Source organism: Alosa alosa, chromosome 21, assembly GCF_017589495.1.
Source record: "Alosa alosa isolate M-15738 ecotype Scorff River chromosome 21, AALO_Geno_1.1, whole genome shotgun sequence".
Taxonomy (NCBI): Eukaryota; Metazoa; Chordata; class Actinopteri; order Clupeiformes; family Clupeidae; genus Alosa; species Alosa alosa.
The window spans coordinates 24,581,480-24,599,894 of record NC_063209.1 but is presented as its reverse complement, the minus strand read 5'-3'; the positions used below and the strand labels follow the sequence as shown (position 1 = coordinate 24,599,894).

At 45.0% G+C, this 18,415-nt stretch overlaps 1 protein-coding gene across 1 annotated transcript in view; it reads right to left on the bottom strand.

The window, feature by feature from the left end:
* Nucleotides 1-17,565, bottom strand: part of wu:fb13g09 (ATP-binding cassette sub-family C member 5) — a 28,339-nt gene extending 10,774 nt beyond the window's left edge. The window contains 16 exon segments of the mRNA XM_048230936.1: nucleotides 482-607; nucleotides 928-1,131; nucleotides 3,967-4,039; nucleotides 4,228-4,352; nucleotides 4,546-4,617; nucleotides 5,290-5,682; nucleotides 5,893-6,000; nucleotides 6,339-6,487; nucleotides 7,806-7,953; nucleotides 8,120-8,158; nucleotides 8,160-8,294; nucleotides 8,849-9,082; nucleotides 10,136-10,283; nucleotides 14,868-15,023; nucleotides 15,454-15,644; nucleotides 16,763-17,565. Of these exon segments, the coding sequence (XP_048086893.1) occupies nucleotides 482-607; nucleotides 928-1,131; nucleotides 3,967-4,039; nucleotides 4,228-4,352; nucleotides 4,546-4,617; nucleotides 5,290-5,682; nucleotides 5,893-6,000; nucleotides 6,339-6,487; nucleotides 7,806-7,953; nucleotides 8,120-8,158; nucleotides 8,160-8,294; nucleotides 8,849-9,082; nucleotides 10,136-10,283; nucleotides 14,868-15,023; nucleotides 15,454-15,635 (2,292 nt within the window). The 5' untranslated portion in view covers nucleotides 15,636-15,644; nucleotides 16,763-17,565.
* Nucleotides 17,566-18,415: the final 850 nt, after the last annotated feature.

The following is an 18,415-nucleotide window of genomic DNA, read 5'->3' as shown; positions in this document are numbered from 1 at the left end:
GTAAGGAAAATAAATCAAGAGCCTATGTTGAGTACAAATATGTCTTCTGAAGGCTTAAACAGAGCCCAGCCAAAAACTCCAATAAAATTTGTATCAACTTTGAGGGACAGCTATGACCATGCAGGATTATCCAGACCAAACGTGACGATTTTGCTACATACTATTCCTATTTATGTACCAGCATGCAAAATTTGAGCCTCCTACATGGTTTAGTTCTTGGCGCTGTGGGCTTGTGAACTTTGACAAAAAAGAGGCCGAACAAAATCGACACCCCCTCCCCTGTAAAACTGGCTGTATCTTGGAAAGTATTGATCTTACATAAGAGTAATTTTACAGTGTGTCTCCTGGGTAACATAGGTACACCTGGTAATTTTTTCAGACCTAAGTGTGTGGGCCCTGGTTGAACTGACGTGGAATGACCCAATAGAGAGATAAAGTGAGAACGAATGTGTTTTCTTGATAGAAACCCAACCGCCCTCACCTCCTGCTGGACGCTGTTGAAGAGGCTGGCGTAATCTCGCTCCCTGGCCATCAGCTGGGCATGGGTGCCATGCTCCGCGATCTGCCCGTCCTTCATGAGGATCACATCATCGCACTCAGCCAGGTACTGCCAAAACAACAACATCGCGCACCAGTCAGTCAACATTTTTTACTAATTAGGCCTGCGTAGATAACATTACTCTCTCAGCAATGTCTTAACATTGGCCATTGGTACCAAAACCCGCTATGGATGCACTCCTCCATCTCAAGCTCCAATTCATCTAATGACTGCAATGCAGACTTTCAAATGATAAAAACAAAAAGAAAAAACGTTACCCCGTTCATCATCAGGATTACTGCTGTGTGTGTGTGTGTGTGTGTGTGTGTGTGTGTGCGTGTGCGCGTGTGTGCGTGTCTGCGCGCGCGTGTGTGTTTGCGCGCGCTCACCTGCAGCTGGTGAGTGATGAAGAGGATGGTCTTGTTGCTGGCGGCCCCACGGATGGCGTTATGGAAGAGGCAGGAGCCCACACGGGCGTCCAGAGCGCTCAGTGGGTCGTCAAGGAGGAGGACGGGCCGCTCGCTGTAGAGCGCGCGCGCCAAGCTCACCCTCTGGCGCTGCCCACCACTCAGGTTGGCACCACGTTCGCCAATCTGCAGTGGCGAAAAGCCAGTACAAAGTAAGGATCTTATCATCGCTCTTTTTCGCAATTTCTCACGTTTTCTCAATTTCGCAGACATGTGCCTTAAATGCCTCCCAGTAAAGACAGTCACATGATATCAGATGGAAATGTCTCCAAACTTTTGACTTTGACTGGTAGTGTATGTAAATCATATAAATCAGTCATAGTTTATATTTAAAGGAACCGTATGTAAGATTGTGGCCAAAACTGGTACTGCAATCACTTTCAAATGAATTCGGTGTATCCCCTCCCCCTCCCCCCTGACTGGCAGAGCTGGCAACCTGGATGTCGAAACACTACTGACTTTGTGATTAGTAGATAGGTGGAGGGTGGCGCATCAGGCCAAAACACAACATGACATCAACAACATCAGTTGAGGGCTGCAACTTCACTTTTTAAATGACAATATCCTGGCCGGACTACTCTTGTCAGTGATATAAGTATTTGAAATGAACATGAATCCTTAATGTCTAGTGACATATCAGGGCCATTGTGTGTGTGTGTGTGTGTGTGTGTGTGTGTGTGTGTGTGTGTGTGTGTGTGTGTGTGTGTGTGTGTGTGTGTGTGTGTGTGTGTGTGTGTGTGTGTGTGTGTGTGTGTGTGTGTGTGTGTGTGTGTGTGTGTGTGTGTGTGTGTGTGTGTGTGTGTGTGTGTGTGTGTGTGTGTGTGTGTGTGTGTGTGTGTGTGTGTGTGTGTGTGTGTGTGTGTGTGTGTGTGTGTGTGTGTGTGTGTGTGTGTGTGTGTGTGTGTGTGTGTGTGTGTGTGTGTGTGTGTGTGTGTGTGTGTGTGTGTGTGTGTGTGTGTGTGTGTGTGTGTGTGTGTGTGTGTGTGTGTGTGTGTGTGTGTGTGTGTGTGTGTGTGTGTGTGTGTGTGTGTGTGTGTGTGTGTGTGTGTGTGTGTGTGTGTGTGTGTGTGTGTGTGTGTGTGTGTGTGTGTGTGTGTGTGTGTGTGTGTGTGTGTGTGTGTGTGTGTGTGTGTGTGTGTGTGTGTGTTTATGATTAATTGAAAATTTCTTACATACGGTTCCTTTAATAATAAGCAAAGTTATTGCACTGTTCAATCCCTGCACTATTCACTTGTGCACTAACACCATTGCACACTCTCTACCAGGAATTTCACCATTCTGGGGGCAAGGCCATTTGGCCTTCAGTTGGGCGTATTTGGTGGGGGGCACAAATGCCACATGTCAGGGCACCAAGGCCAAAGTTAACTATACAGTAGTAGCATATAAAAATGATCAAAGTTGTATTTAGCCTATTCACTGCAGTAGACCTGCATCACTGTATGAAACATTACAAAAACATGAAACATGACATATTACATAGAACTGTAAATCATCTGATCATCTAATAATTACAGATATCTAGGCTATATATATATATAACATTTATTTTATATTTTGCCTGCTATGAAATCATGTATTGAACAATTTAAGCACAGCTCAGCTTTAAGAAACTCAAATAGCCTAGATGCATGCTTAGCATTTTGTGATCATTACGGCTACTTTCACAAACTCTTAGTCAGCTGTCCTCTGATTTACCAATATCTAGGCGATATTTGTAACATTTATTTTGTATTTGGCACGTTATGAAATCATGTGGAACAATTTAACCACATTGTAAAACTTAAAGCCCAAATTTGGAGACATCCATGCATGTCGAAATTTACTGCAAATTCAAAACTGGATTACTCTGGAACAGCTAACTGTACAGGGGACTGCTTTACACCTTTGTGTTCGGTAAGGTCTGCTGTTTATTCTGATATATAGTTTGTCATGTGTTAAAAGAAGGGTTCGTGAAGTATAAGAGATGAATGGGTAGGGAGATCATGGATGCAAAACCTTCAGTAGAATGTATGATTAAATTGAATTATATTATTTACTTTTCTCGCGAACTGTAGGCTACTTCGCAAGTAGTTCAACTGAGAAGAATGGGTGAATTTGGACGCACTTTCTTTCTTGTGCTGTCACTTTCTCCACTGCGTAAAAGACTAAATTCATTTGCGCTGTGAATGCTAAGATTATTTTGACAGGCCACAGGCTAAATAAAAATCGCTATTAGTAGGACGCAAAGCAGAATATTGAAAGAAGGGGGCACCAAGGCCACCGTGGCCTGTAAACCTCTGATTTTCAAAGGGGCATCACGGCCAACGCAAGGGGCTACGACGGCCATGGCCGTCGTGAAATTCCTACCCTGCTCTCTACCATAGCACCTTAGTATGGTCAATGCATCACATGGTCAGTCCATACCAGACCTTTGTAATCACTCCACATGCTCTTTAAATGTTAAACATTTCTGTGATGATTTTGATGTATGTGAGATATGTGTATGTTGTGTTATGGTTGTATAAGCTACTGGATGCTTAAAATTTCCCTCAGCATGAATAAAGTGTCTATCTATCTATCTATCTATCTATCTATCTATCTATCTATATCAAAGTATATAGCACTACTCCATTGCATTTTTGTGTTTAAGCTTGTGCCGAGTTTCTTATTAAGCCACAGAGAAAATAGTCTCAGAGGGAGCTGGAACATTAGTTTTGTGTGTGCCTTGTTGTTTGGCTCACTTGGTGACTCAGCTGAATTAATGTGAGGGACAATATTGAGTTAATACTGAGCTTTAACTTGAGCTGAGCTACAATGTAAATTAACCATGAAATTACAGTTGGGGGCACAGCAATGTCCTCACAAGCAAGGTAGTGAGTCTAGGTAATTTTAACCACGCATACTGCAAGGTTGTTTACAATCCAACACATTTTGGAGCAAGGCAATGATAATGGTTTTTGTGACAGGCTATTCCTTACTTACCTCAGTCATGTCCCCATAGGGAAGCTCAGCCAGATCTGGGAGTAGGCAGCAAGACTCAAGAACAGCTTGGTATCTGATAAGAAGGAACAGCCACAACACAATGTCCTCTTTCATTACAATGTCATTTATTTTGAATCATACAAATTACAAACCCAAACAATCACATTGTCCTCTTTTGACACTATTATTAGTTTCATATCAAAGACTTAACACGGCCAATACATACAATGACCTTAGTGGCCCATTCGTGTTTCTACTCACTTGTCCTCACTGTACTCATTCCCAAATAAGATGTTCTCCCTCAGGGAATTATTCAGGATCCAAGCTTGCTGAGCCACATAGGCAAAGCCCCCGTTGACAGCCACAGAGCCTTCCAGCAAGGTCATCTAACAGGGAGAGAGAGAAAGAAAGAGAGAGAGAAAGAGAGAGAGAGAGAGAGACAGAGGGAGGAAGAGAGAGAGAGAGAAAGAGAGAGAGAGAGAGAGAGGGGGGGTAAATTTCAGAATGGCCAGAGTGATCTGAACTTTAAGGAATACTTTCTTATGGCCAGGTGATCTCGGGCTGGCACAGGTTCCTCACCTGACCCAGGAGAGCAGACAGAAGTGAGCTTTTCCCACTCCCCACACCTCCACAGATGCCCACCAGTGAGCCCTGTTGATTACAAACAAAACAAACAAACAAACAAACAAACAAACAAACAAACGGTCAATTTTGAATTCATGCATATAGTATATTGAATGGTTATCCAACAATCAATGTTATAAGTATAAGTATAAGTATAAGTATATATACACTCTTTTGATCCTGTGAGGGAAATTTGGTCTCCGCATTTATCCCAATCCGTGAATTCAGTGAACTCAGCAAACAGTGAACACACAGTGAGGTGAAGCACACACTAATCCCGACGCAGTGAGCTGCCTGCTACAGCGGCGCTCAGGGAGCAGTGAGGGGTTAGGTGCCTTGCTCAAGGGCACTTCAGCCGTGGATGTTGGCATGGGAGAGCAGTGCTCAACCACTTCCCCCGCCCACATTTTTCCTACTGGTCGGGGATCTAACAGACAACCCTTCGGTTACAAGCCCGAAGCCCTAATCAGTAGGCCACGGCTGCAACAACATGTTGCAACATAGGCTACAGTGGCACCATGGCACAATCAGATAATTTATATCTATTCCGAGTTTGACACAGAACATAGTGTCAACATTAACTGGAGCGTCTGCTCTACTATTTCTGTAGCTGCACCTGTCCCAATGAAGCTTTGCCCGACACCAGAGGCCTCTGGAGGGCACCAGGGTGAAAGGTCACAGAGGGTCAAACGCTCATACCTTCTTGACGCGCAGGTCGATGCGATGCAGGGTCTTCAGCAGCGGCGGCCGCATGCTCTGGGTGGATGAGATGGTGCTCTGGGGGCTCTCCTGCTCCATGTGGCTGAGGAGGTGGTCCTCGTTGGGGTTCTCGCCGTCGGCCCCAGCACCAACGCCGCCGCCGCTGGTCCCTCCCTTGGTCTTCCCCTCGTCTGTGCTGATGAAGAGGCTCAGCTTCTCCCGCCGCAGCAGGCGCTTGATGCCGCCGCCCCGACGCTGCGGCTTCTGGCGGCCTTTGGCCGAAGGCTGACGGGCAATCTCCCACGCCAGGGTGGCGTCGCGGAACTCCACCACATTCTCAGGGTCCTCCACTTTAGAAGATATCCGCTCTCTTTCCTCCATCAGGAAGAGTCTCTGTGGGTGCATGTTACAAGTGGTGGTTCAGAATCTACAGTAATTATATCTGTAATCAGTTACAATATGTAGAGCCCCACAGCAAGCTGGAAGCAATCACCATATTTAACTCATTGCACAAACATAACAAACTTCCGCTCGCACACCACCCTTTCCAGACATCTCATCAGAGACTGACCCACTTTTCTCCCCGACAAATCCAAAATTCACCTGAAATCGTTTGGCTGCCACTGACCCCTCGGACAAGGAGCGGACTGCCAGTGGGGTGACTTTGAGGGCGAAAGTCATCGAGTTGAACACGGCCACCACTGTGAAGGCCTGCGGAGGTGAACGACAAGGGGGACAGTGATTGATCAGCAGTCTGAGTTTAGGCTGCTGAGGTCAGGTGCACGTGCTACAGAAGCAACACATCAAATCAACAGCGCACTGGCCTCGCAGCCTACTAACTCAGTTCCCAGACCACAGACTTGGCATATGTTTGCTGTCCTTGGCCTTAATATAACACGATAACAGAAAGTGAATGCGTGTGTGTGTGTGTGTGTGTGTGTGTGAGAGTGTGTGTATGTACACACTGTATGTGTGTGGGTGCTTGTGTACTTTTGGAAACAGGATCATACACCACTTGTCACCATAACAGCGGGGTCGTGTTTACCTACCTGGGCTGCGGTGAGGTCGTATCCAAGGGCCATATGAAGGGTAAACGTACACACACTTGCAATCACCACAACAATGGGAGCAACTCCTACGGTCAGGCTCTGAACGTAATTAGCCCGCTCCAGGGTCTTTCTCTCCTCTGACCGTACCTCTGGATGGGGGCAGCAGGAAAGACAGTGCAAAACAGAGAGAGAGACAGAAATAAAAAATAAAAAATAAAAAATAAAAAAAGCATTTTTACAAAATAACAAATAGAAAACAGATTCCATTATTCATGCACAGGGTTGTTTTTTGTTGAAGATCCATCTACAGCCCATTGAGCTCACAACAAACTGGAGCCTGTGGAGAGTTTGGGACAAAAATAGTTTGGGGATCGCTTTGCTCACACACCATATACGGTAGGCAGCTGACAGAAATGGGCAAGCGCTGGCAGGCGTCCAGGACCCCACTTCTGCCCTCTCCGTGCCCCCTGTGTTTGTCTTCTGAGTGTATGAGAGCGCACCGATTCACCCTGCAGCATTTCCTCAGTTCTACATTCACTCGCGCCAAAATAGCGCTCTCTTGGCCACAGCATGTGCAGACAAAAAATGGATGTGTATGTAATGGAAAAAATGTGATGGAGTGGAGTACGCTTTCAAACACACATATTTCAAAAAAGCAAACTCCTCACTGGAACGTCATGTACACACACTCACGCAGCAGAATGCAGTTGTTTACATTTGGTGTTTCACTGACAGAATCTTCTGCATAATTGAGCGCTGAAATAAACTGGGGCAAAATAATGTTGGCACAGGGGGGAAAAAAGGTCCGCCCTCCCCAACTAACCATTCGATTAAAATAACCGGGCGGTGCCCTCACTGGCAGATAATGGATTTCTGTGATAGGCAATTAGCTCCGTGATTAGAGGTGTAAAATTATCCTTATCCGCAACGTATGCGGCCCACCTCGTGCGGAAGTTCTTTCATCAGGCGCTCCACTAAGTGGAACAGCCCTCCATGGGCATTAGGTATCAAAGAGCTGTAAACGGCATTTGGAACATTAACCCTTGTGCGGGTGCGGGAGATTAGAGGGGGGAGGGGGTGCTCTGGTGGAAGGCCTGAGAGAAGGGAACACGCGCCAGCAGTCAAGACATCAGCCAGGAGACAGCGGAGCCGATTAGTCAGTCAAACAAGAAAACAAGGACAAGCTGCTCCGCTCCCTCTTTCCTGAATGAGCTCTGGAAGCCAGGCACAGGAGGAGAGAGATAGGGGGAGAGGGAGAGAGAGAGGGGGAGAGAGAGGGAGAGGGAGGGGGAGAGAGAGGGAGAGGGGGAGAGGGAGAGGGGGAGAGGGAAAGGGGAGAGAGAGGGAGAGGGGGAGAGGGAGAGGGGGAGAGGGAAAGGGGAGAGGGAGAGAGAGGGAGAGGGAGGGAGAGAGGGAGAGGGAGTTTCATTTGACTGTGGTTTAAACAGCCCGAGTGGAGTCACTCACTTTGAACGTTGCTGGCGAAGGCCGACTCCCAGCAGTACATCTTGATGAATTTGATGCAGCCCAGGATCTCGTTCATGAGCCGGACTCGTCGGTCAGTGATCACCACACACTTTTTCCGGAAATATGCAGTCAGCTTTGAGGCGAGCATCTAGAAAACACAATGTGCACATGTTTCCCATCAGCGACCTTTCCTCTGTTTGTTCCGCTTGAGTCAGTCTGCAATGACATTTCTCTTCAGAATTTCTTCATCTAGTCTACAGTATGTCAATGAGTCATGGGCTGTGAATGGGAACACCAGATGTCTAGATCCTGACCATAGTAGGGTAGAAGATGATGAAGACGGCGGAGCCCACGCAGTGCGGTCGGTCCTAGGAAGTAGGTAGAGTAGGACAGACCCAGGACGCCGATGAGTGGGCCGCCTGCCAGCAGACAGCCCACGGAGACGGCCTCGTAAATGCGCTGGCCGTCGCTCGAGCAAATATTCACCAGCTACAGGGAGAAGAGGTTAGAGGGACAGCCTGGTCAATAGGGACAATAACGCCATTGTATTTCACTGATGCTGTTGGCTTCAGATGGACTGAGGAAATTCAACAGTCTAAGAAACTATGAACAAGTCTAGGAAACTAGGAAATTCCAGTATATAGTATCTAGTCCCAATAACCAGACTCATAGGCCTTTTCATACCAACACAATGACCGAGGTTCAACCCTGGTTCGTTTTATGTCCAGGGTTAACTCAGGTTGTCAGACCCGCATAAGGACCACCACAACTCAGCTTGAGGACATATCGGAAAGTCACCTATTTCCGCCCATGCCCTATTTCCTTCCTTTTATGTGTATGTTACTTAATATTCATTTCTATACAAAACAAGACGGTGGATTCCTAAAGAAACGCAAGCACCCACCCCATAAGTGTATCTTAACTAGCTAAGTACCAAAAATTACATTTTACAGAGAATCGAAAAGTGTGCTGCGTGTACAAATCTGCTCAGAGCTCCAGTGGAATTTTGATTTCTCGGTCTAACCCTGTTATTCTCCTCTCACCTCTCCCATGCTCATGTCTCGGGTGTTGCGCAGGTTGAGGATCTTGCTGAAGGCAAAGGTGAGAGCCGCACCCCGGAGGCGTGAGGCTGTCCGGTAGTTGAGGGCCCACATGAACGCCAGCGTCCAGGAGCGAATTAGCTCCGTCACAAAGATCCCCGCCACCAGGGACAGGCCGAAGGGCAGCCAACTGTCGGTGCTCTGGGAGTACTCCAGCAGGGCCCGGATCAGGAGCGCCTGGGAATGAGGGATGGGAAGAGGGGGAGATGGGGGTGGGCAGAGAGAAGGAGGGATGGAAGGATGGAGGGGGAGAAATGGTAGAGGTGAAGTGTGAGGAGAGAAAAAAAAAAAACAGATGGAGATGGAGATGAGAGAGAGAGAGAGAGAGAGAGGACAAGTAGACTAGGCAGGGGCGATCTGAAATGTTATATTCAGCATGCAGTTATGAGCAACGTGTGATGGAGCCGTGGTTGGGGAAAAAAGAATGAACCGGGGGATAGTGACAAAAGCACACACACAGAGGATCATCGTCGCAAGCCAGCCAGAAAACAAACAACAACAATCAGAGACTTACGTAAATAAAATCAATTCGAAAGCCATCTCTTTCATTCTAAGATGATTTGGACAGATACGCATCAATCAATACAAACTAAATCAAGGGGCCCTAGAGGTAGGCAGTGAGGTGAAACAAGTGTGCTATTGTGTAAGAGCTAAATCTACTTAATGCTATTAGTGGAAAGCTGCAAGCGTGTATGACGCCCATGCATAGCTTGGCCTTGAAAGAAAGGGAGGTAAAATGAGCAACGCTGAAGCAGTCAAAAACTCCAACAGATGAAAATTCTCTTTGCGGCCAATTGAAAATGAGTTTTTATAAAAAAAAAAAAAAAAAGCCCATTACTATAAATCTGCAAGAGCCATTCCTGGCATTAATTCTGATTTATACTTATTTTGCAGGAATGAAAGGAAGCAAATATGGCAATAAGAAAGGACAATACGCCTCCGGGTTTGGCACAAACCACAATCGGGTGGCTTAAAATTGTTTTCATTGCCTAAAGCCATGTGGTGCCTTGCATTTTTTAAACCCAATATTAATTCTAAGTCAGCATGAGACAATGAATACAAGAATCTACTGAATGAAACCAGAATTTGGTGTAAAACAGCAGATTGTGCAATACAAAACTGGTGTGTGGTGCATGGAGGGTGTGTGGTGCATGGAAGGTGTGTGTGTGTGTGTGTGTGTGTGTGTGTGTGTGTGTGTGTGTGTGTGTGTGCGAGTGTGTGGAAACTTACTGGTCCAACAAACCCAGCTATCATGGTGATGAGCAGAGAGAAGACGGCGACCAGCATGCGAGTCTGACAGAACCTCCAGAAGACGCGCGCTAGAGAGGCGCCATCTTTGCCTTTCCTCTTCAGCTCCTCATGCCACAGCGTCTCCAGCCTGCTCGCGACAATCACACCAGAGAGGGAAAGACAGAAAGAGACCACAAACAAAAATCATGGTTGAGACCATACCATGTCATACACCAATGCAATCATCTTCCTGCAGGAGTGCATAAAAATACCCAGCAAACACATACCTTCTTAGGGAACGTTCCGTAAAGGTATTACCTTCAGAGAACCTTTAGGGAACGTTCCGTAAAGGTATTACCTTCAGAGAACCTTTCGGGAACGTTCCCTAAAGGTATGTGTTTGCTGGGATATGCTTGTCTCAGTTGTTTAAATCTGTCACATACATCTGTTGCTGTAATATTTTCACCAAGTAAGGTCATTCATTTTGTCTTTTTTTGGATTTTGGATTCAGAGCACTCACATACAATCAAAGCATCTTGCTCAAACATGTGGCAAATAAGGACTTGCAATATTCTGCACAGCCATTCATGGATGTGCAGGTATTCTGTCCTGAACAACACTTGTATAAGAAGGTTCTGTGGGTTACATAACCGTTATAGTCATAGAAAATCCAAGTGCTTTGCACAAATATACACTAATCACACACATGCAAACACGCATACACACATGCACACACACACATGCCTTCCTAACATACCCCAGCCAAATCTGGCTGAGGGCCAGCCACTTGAGAGTGAGAGATGCTCAGACACACTGCAGTGAAAAGTAACACTCTGCTCTTTCGTGGAGAGAGAGGGGGGAGGGAGGGAGAAACAGAGTCAGGGAAAGAAAAAAAAGGAAAAGAGAGAGATTAGGCCGAGGAAGGGTGTGTGTGTGTGTGTGTGTGTGTGTGTGTTGGCAGGATCTCACAAGTAAAGGCCGAGGGAAACAAACAGTGAGCTATGAGAAACTGATTAGTAGGCCTTTTCACACTGCCAAAATCGCCGCGATTTTATGTACCAGAATCGCGGAACGACTGTCCATTTTACATAGACCGAGGCGGAACGGAGTCCAGCCCACCACAGGAGATTGCAAATCAATCTAACTGATCAAAAGCAGCAATAGCAGAAACAGCACATTATGTCAATCTTTAAATTCACAAAGTCTCCAGTCATCTAATGCCTGCTAGAGTTGACTGTAGCTCAGAATGCAATCGGTTGCCATAATAGGCTATCCTAAAATCCAGCGATAAAACAAGGATACAAGGAAGTTTATTGTCACATGCATATAGTTACTAGAAGTAAGAAATGCAGTGAAATTATGTCTGGTGTCAGCCTATTTGTGCATTTATTGGGGGGGGGGGGGCAGTAGAAGAGGGGTTTAGTAGATTAAGTGGCAAGGGCTGCATAAGAAAGGTGGGGGAGGATTGGGGGGGGGGGGGCACCAACAAGGAGCACCCAAGAGCAACAGGGGCAAGGAAAAACTCCCTTACCAAGGAAGAAACCTTGGGCAGATCCACGGCTCAAGGGGCTAACCCAACTGCCAGGGGTCTTGGTGTGTGTGTTGGGGGGATGACAAGGGAGATGGGATAGTGTGCTGTATTTGTGGGGAGAGGGCAGTGTGCAATATGTGTGTTGGAGAAGCTTCCTCATGAGACAATGTGCTGTGTATTGGGGGGGGGGGCAGTGTTCTGCAAGTATGGTGAAGAGACTTACTATTGCAAGCAGAGTACTGTATGTATGATGTATGTGAGTGATGACAGTGAAGATGTGTGAACAAAGCATGAACTCATGAGCGTCTGTCTGCCCTATGTATATAATCTGATTGTAATGCTTACAGATATCTAGGCGATATTTGTAACATTTATTTTGTATTTGGAATACTCTGGAATGGCTAACTGTACAGGGGAATGCTTTACACCTTTGTGTTCGGTAAGGTCTGCTGTTTATTCTGATATATGGTTTGTCATGTGTTGAGGAAAAGTTTGCGAAGTATTCCACCAAGATGAATGAATTTTAACTAGCACACGAAAGTATGAGCACATCTCACCTATTTTAGCTTCGCTCCACTGGTTGCCTGTCCATTTTAGAATTCATTTTAAAACTCTTTTATTTGCTTTTAAAGCCTTGCATGGCCTTGCCCCACCTTACCTTTCTGAGCTGCTCCACCCATACACTCCCAGCCGCTCTCTCAGGTCAGCTGACCAGCTGCTCCTGACAGAGCCCAGAGCCAGGCTAAAATCTAGAGGGGAACGAGCTTTTGCCGTTGCAGCTCCAAAACTATGGAACAATCTGCCCCTTCACATCAGACAGGCCCCTTCACTGTCTCTTTTTAAGTCCCATCTTAAAACTCACCTCTTTTCTCTGGCTTTTAACCCCAGGTAGTGTGTTGATGGTATGTAGATGTGTTATGTGGGCAGTATATTTTATTTATTTTATTTATTGGATTTGAGTTGTTTTTTCATCTCTTTTTACGTTTATTTTAGTTTTTATCTCTTTTTACTTTTATTTTAGTTTTTATGTCTTTTTACTTTTATTTTAGTTAGTTTTTATCTCTTTTAATTTGAATACTTTATCCTATTATTGTGCTTCTGTGGTATCTTATCTTGCTGTACAGCACTTTGGGAACCTTGTGTTTGTTTAAACTGTGCTATATAAATAAAGTGGATTGAATTGGATTGGAATGGGTCGGGAGACGGGCGCAGAAAATATGATTAAATTAAAGTTACTTTTCTTGTGAACCATTTACCACAACAACTAACCACTAACATCGTTTAAAATCTGAGAAACAGCTCTTTCGTGTGATACATGTGATGTCTGTGATGAATAGGCTACTTCGCAAGTAGTTCAGCAAATTTGGATGGGATAGAAATACCTTTACAGAGCAAGCAGCTCTGGCCATATCGACTCTTGCTCACATGATGTGCTTTAAATGCATTATTGCTTCACTACACGCGAACAAGAAATAAAAGAAAAAAGAAACCAATGAGCTTATATCGCGATTCCTGATAGGCCTAGGCCTAGAGAAAAGACAGCTATGGTAACCTAACAATTAGGATTTGCTTTGCCTACACAGCTGGTTGGTTGTCCCAAACTTTGAGACGATCCATACTCGCATTAACTGAATCTAATCAACCCGAGATGTGACTGTAGGATGCAATGCCTAATAATCTCACTGCCTTCGGTATAACTGCTAACAGTGCGCCTATTGTTAAACACCTGAAAAATATTAAGCTGCGGTTTTCTTTTCATGATGAGCACTACGCTTGAATGATTTATGACTGAATGGAACGTTGCGTTTTTAAGTGCCAGAACTGCTTATCACGTCGTGTGACAAAGTTTACACCAATCGTCATCTTCTAATGTATCCTTATGTTGAGATGTCCATTCTCTTTGCCCTAGGCTATCATTTGTGCGCGAAGCATGTTTCAATTAAGACAGTACACAAGCTATTTTTATTGTTGTAATATTGAATGATTTCATGAATAAAGCGATGAAAAATTGTATGCACAGTGCGTACGGGATTACAGCTGGCGGCGCCACTGACCAAGGCCACAGTAGCCTGTAAACCTCTGATTTTCAAAGGGGAATCACGGCCAACGCAGGGGGCAACTCTTCTCTTCTATTGCCCTTCCAAATTACTTTTTATTGTCTGAAGACATCGATCGCAAGAATCTAACATTCTAAGAAACAGCAAAGCAACTTCACTTGAGTGCAGTCAGTTCTCCCACCATAGTTTTGGAAATCACACACCTGCTGCATCTGAAGGCCCACGCTACGACTATCACTCTACACGCCCCCTGTTTCACGTCACATTTTAATCTGCTAGCTGATCCTGCCTCCTGGCTCCCCAAAATGCCGCATCATGTGAACAGATCAGCAGGCTGGAAAATGTTCACCTCGTTTTCAGACACACATTGCGGCAAAAAGACGTCTCCTCTTCCCGCAAATTTAGCGTAATCTCTGTGTGAAAAGGCCTTATGAGAATTACACCTGGAGATAAAAAGGAAAATTATTTTTGAAAAGTGAGGAGGTGACGCAGCAAAATAATTATCGGCTCATCACCGACAGTCCTTCAGCGTGCAGCCTGTGCATGCATTCCTGAGTATCTCACCTCCGCTGGGAAGGATAAACAGCAGGAGTCACCGATTAAGTTCCTTTAACAGGGCCTTGACGCCCCGCCAGAAACTCTTTAAATCGACTCCAGTCACAGAGAGGGAACTCTGTGAACTGAATGTACAGATGAAGCCTGTGAGAGGACGCTTAATGACATAACTACTCTTGTCATGGACATGAGCCTGGGCCTAGCCACCTTTCCCTCTCTAATCTCTAATCCCCACTATTAATAACCCAAGGCTGCAAGAACGCTCTGGCTTTAGCCACAAAGAACAGGTGGTGGTGGTGGACGCATGAGGTGACCACCGTGACACAGGGGAATCCCGTGTGAACAACCAAACATGTGGTCATTCAGGTTAGTCACAACAAATTCGGCAGCATTAACCTTTGCCCAAGGCAATGCTTTCAAAGTCTCTGTTTGCTCAAATTCACATACAGGAATAACAAAAAATGGGTCAGGAATGGGATAAGGCCTGTCTGTCGAGTTTGGGTTGAGGTAAGGTGTCTGTGTCTGTGTGTGTGTGTGTGTGTGTGTGTGTGTGTGTGTGTGTGTGTGGGGGGGGGGTACGTCTTCTTACCTCTGATAGTTGACCTCAGAAGCTTCATGACAGGACAAGCCCCACACATCCTCCAGTTTCAGATTGGACGCTTTGTGGGCCCTCCACGCCAACGGGGAGAGCCACTGCAGGGTCATGAATGAGAATAGGCCCGCATTGTCCACGGGGTGTTGATGCCTGCGAGAGAGGAGCAGCAAGAGTCAACTAAGCAGGCGCCTAAGTGCTATGTGAGGAGGGTGGGAAGAGAACACTCTGGCCCTGAGAAAAAGTGTGTAGGACTGAGAGGGCTTTGGTTGTCTTGAGCTCCTGCTGGAAGATGAATCATGCATTGGTGTTTGAACAGCAGTTTGCAGGCACTTCACAGAAATCTTGCAGAGTAGTGAAAAAAAAAAAAAAGAGAAAGTTCAGGGCCGTTTTTTATCAGCGTGTAATGTCTGTGGCTGGGGGATAAGTAACCTTCCTTATCATGCCATCCTTCTGCATTCCCCCTCAACACACACTGAACATGCAAGATATGCAAGCAATCACACACTCGCATGTGTATGGGTCAGCAGAAATAGGCAATTGTGGCAATTGGAAACAGGAATTCTAAGCGCTGGGAACTCACTTGTGCGTGATCCTGAAAGGCTTCAGCATCTGAATACTGTGGCGATATCTGCCTATCCGTTTCAGGCCCTGTGTCACCTCGACCTCCTCCCCGTCCTCATCCTCTGGGTCTGGTAATGATGGGGGGGAGGACATGGACAGGCCCTCCACCCAGCTGGCAACCTCCAGGATATCAGGGTGCATGGCTGCCCTCTGGTAAACAAACAAAACAAGAGAAAAATACAAGAAAAACACAAGAAAATGTGAAATCTTGCTTCAGAGTAAAGTCCTGCTACCACCACGGGCCTAGGCCCCGAGGATAAACATAACATGCTTTGGCCTATCTATTTAAAGAAGCTTACTGGCAGCTTCAAGGGCCGAGAGACACCGAGAGGTCGGACACATGAGCCGTGTGTACGTCTATAGAGTGTCACTGATCCCCCTTTGGCATTGCCCCATGATAAGGTCAATACTGTTGTGCACTGCTACAATGACCCAGGGATCTACCAAAGGGTTGAAATCCAGAGTTACTTTCCTGATAGCCCTGATATATAGCCTATATATTTTTCTACATTATTGTTACATGGTTTAGAGCTGCAAGTAGCAGAAGTGCCACTAAAAGAAACAGCCATAAAATACTTAATTGCACTTTTTGATATCCTATGCTATTACCATTTTAGTTTTAGATAAGATGCTTGTCAGCAATGACATGCACAATGAGCTAACATTAGAGAAGCCATAAAAAGTCAATGAAAACCACATATTTAGAGGACCACCCGTTTAAACAGTTTCAGAGCAGTCATTGGTCTGTTTGCCCTTAATTAAAAGAATAGTTTGCAGTAAGGCCAACACAAGTATGTGGTTTCGTGACAAACCTGGTTAAGTTAACTCAGAGTAGCCCAAGTGGCAAACCTCCTAATAGAAGAGCTGTATGCTCCTTACAAAACAATGCCATACTATTAGGGCTTTTGTTGTAGAAGGTTTACCACTTACTCTTAACCTAGCCTACACAGGTTTGTCACTAAACCACATACCGGTACTTGGAATACCCCCAAGTAGCAATGAAAACAAACACATAAATACACAATTATAGCCTAAGCTTCCTCTCGTGGCATAACAAAATCAAAAGAGAAAACATTAGTTCCTTCAGAGAAAAAAACATATGTAGGCTACTTTGTTTACTGTAAGCCTAAGTAATGTCACTAGCCCTTTGACAGAAAGCAGTGCCCAAAAGACAATCTTCCCATAGCATAACATTTCCCAACCAATATTTAGTCTACTGTATTTAAATCGTGCCTACCATCTTAAAACAGTTAAAAAGTTATACTTACATATGGAACTATTAAAATGGATGATCTACGCTGTTTCACCTGTAACTCGTGAATAAATGTAAACAAACAAGTTTGCTGAGACTGAGGTCCTCATTTAACATGTGTTCTTCACATCTCCCTCTGGTCTACACTTGTCATTATTGTCTTCTGTCTTTTGACACCTATTAATTCACTCAAAAAAAAACTACACCGGAAAACAAGTAAGAAAGTAGAGCTTCAATAACTTGGTTGCAAGTGCCAATTTGCTCAACAGTATCACTGAGACCTATTAGGTTCAACTGTTTCACGTTGGCTTTTGCTTACGGAATTCCCATATTCATCTTACGTCATGAGTCTTCAACCAACCGCATCGTTGCATGCAACGTCTCCATAGTTACTTTGGTAAAGAGAAAGCTGTAGGCTGCACATCGGTAGAGAACACAGAAACGCATCCACATTTGGCGAAGGGCAGAGGAAGCCAAATACAACGTTATTGAGAGCTCTGAAACAGAGCGTTATATTCGTTCAATAGCCTATGCGTGCACACACTTGACATTGAGGATATGAGAGACTTGTTGAGATCGGTGTTCTTGCTTGACACCGTGCACGTGCGCAAAGTTCTCTGGCATGTGACTGCACTGCATCCTATGATTCTTCCCCCTTCCGGCTACCTACCTTGCCAGACTGCAGATGCATACCAGGTTATGAGACAACAGGCTACTAATACTAAATAATTCTGGCAACAGAAAACCGCAAGATGTTTGTTATCTGTTGCAAGCAAAGATTCTAGAACAGAGCTCCGCTCTAGAATCTTTGGTTGCAAGCGTCTAAAAATCTGTTTGAAAAGGAAACATTATGACATCACCGTAGGCTACATGTTGATGTGTTTGGCGAATTTAGAGAAGTCCTACACGTAGACCCAATACAATTCAATAAAGCAAATAGCCCATGCCACAAAAGCAGGACAGGTTAGTTATAATGCCTGTAGGCTGTTGTCCGTTATGGATTCAGAATTATAGAATCATTGTGTGTTATATTTAGCCTAGAGGTCTATTTGGTTGAGCTAAGACAAGCATTACTGGTCTTACCGCCCGGCTGTATTTTTCCATTTAGGCATGCATGTGCAATGTTTTCTGTAGGCTGGATGGATGAAAGCCATTTCCTACATTGTGGGACAATAAAGTCAGTACTGTAGTGACCTCTGTTGGTGTTCAGACCTGGATGACAAGGTCGTGATAAGCTAGCCTACATTTGTTTTTCGCCCCAAATTCTTTTCCATTCAGATCCCGTGCTAAGGTTTCTACTGGAAAGGCTACATAATTACCTTCCTCTCTGAGTAAAGCCTGCGTCCATAAGTTCTGATGTGACTCCTATTGCACACATAAAGGATAAAGCATTAGCCTAGCTGTAAAACACATGGTTGATTTAACTTAACCCTACACTGAAAACTTCAATTCAAGTAGCCTATATTTCTATTCTGAAATGGAGTGAAATGTGCCACAATTAGCCTACGCTTCTAGAATAAATATAAAGGGACGTGCTAGGGAACGTTCAAGCTATAATCAGATGTCCAATGTCCTTAGGCCTACGTAGCCTATTCATTTTTCAACATAGGAAATTCAAGAAAAAAACCGTTAAAATACAGAAAAGGGAATTGTTCGGGAATTAGGCTAT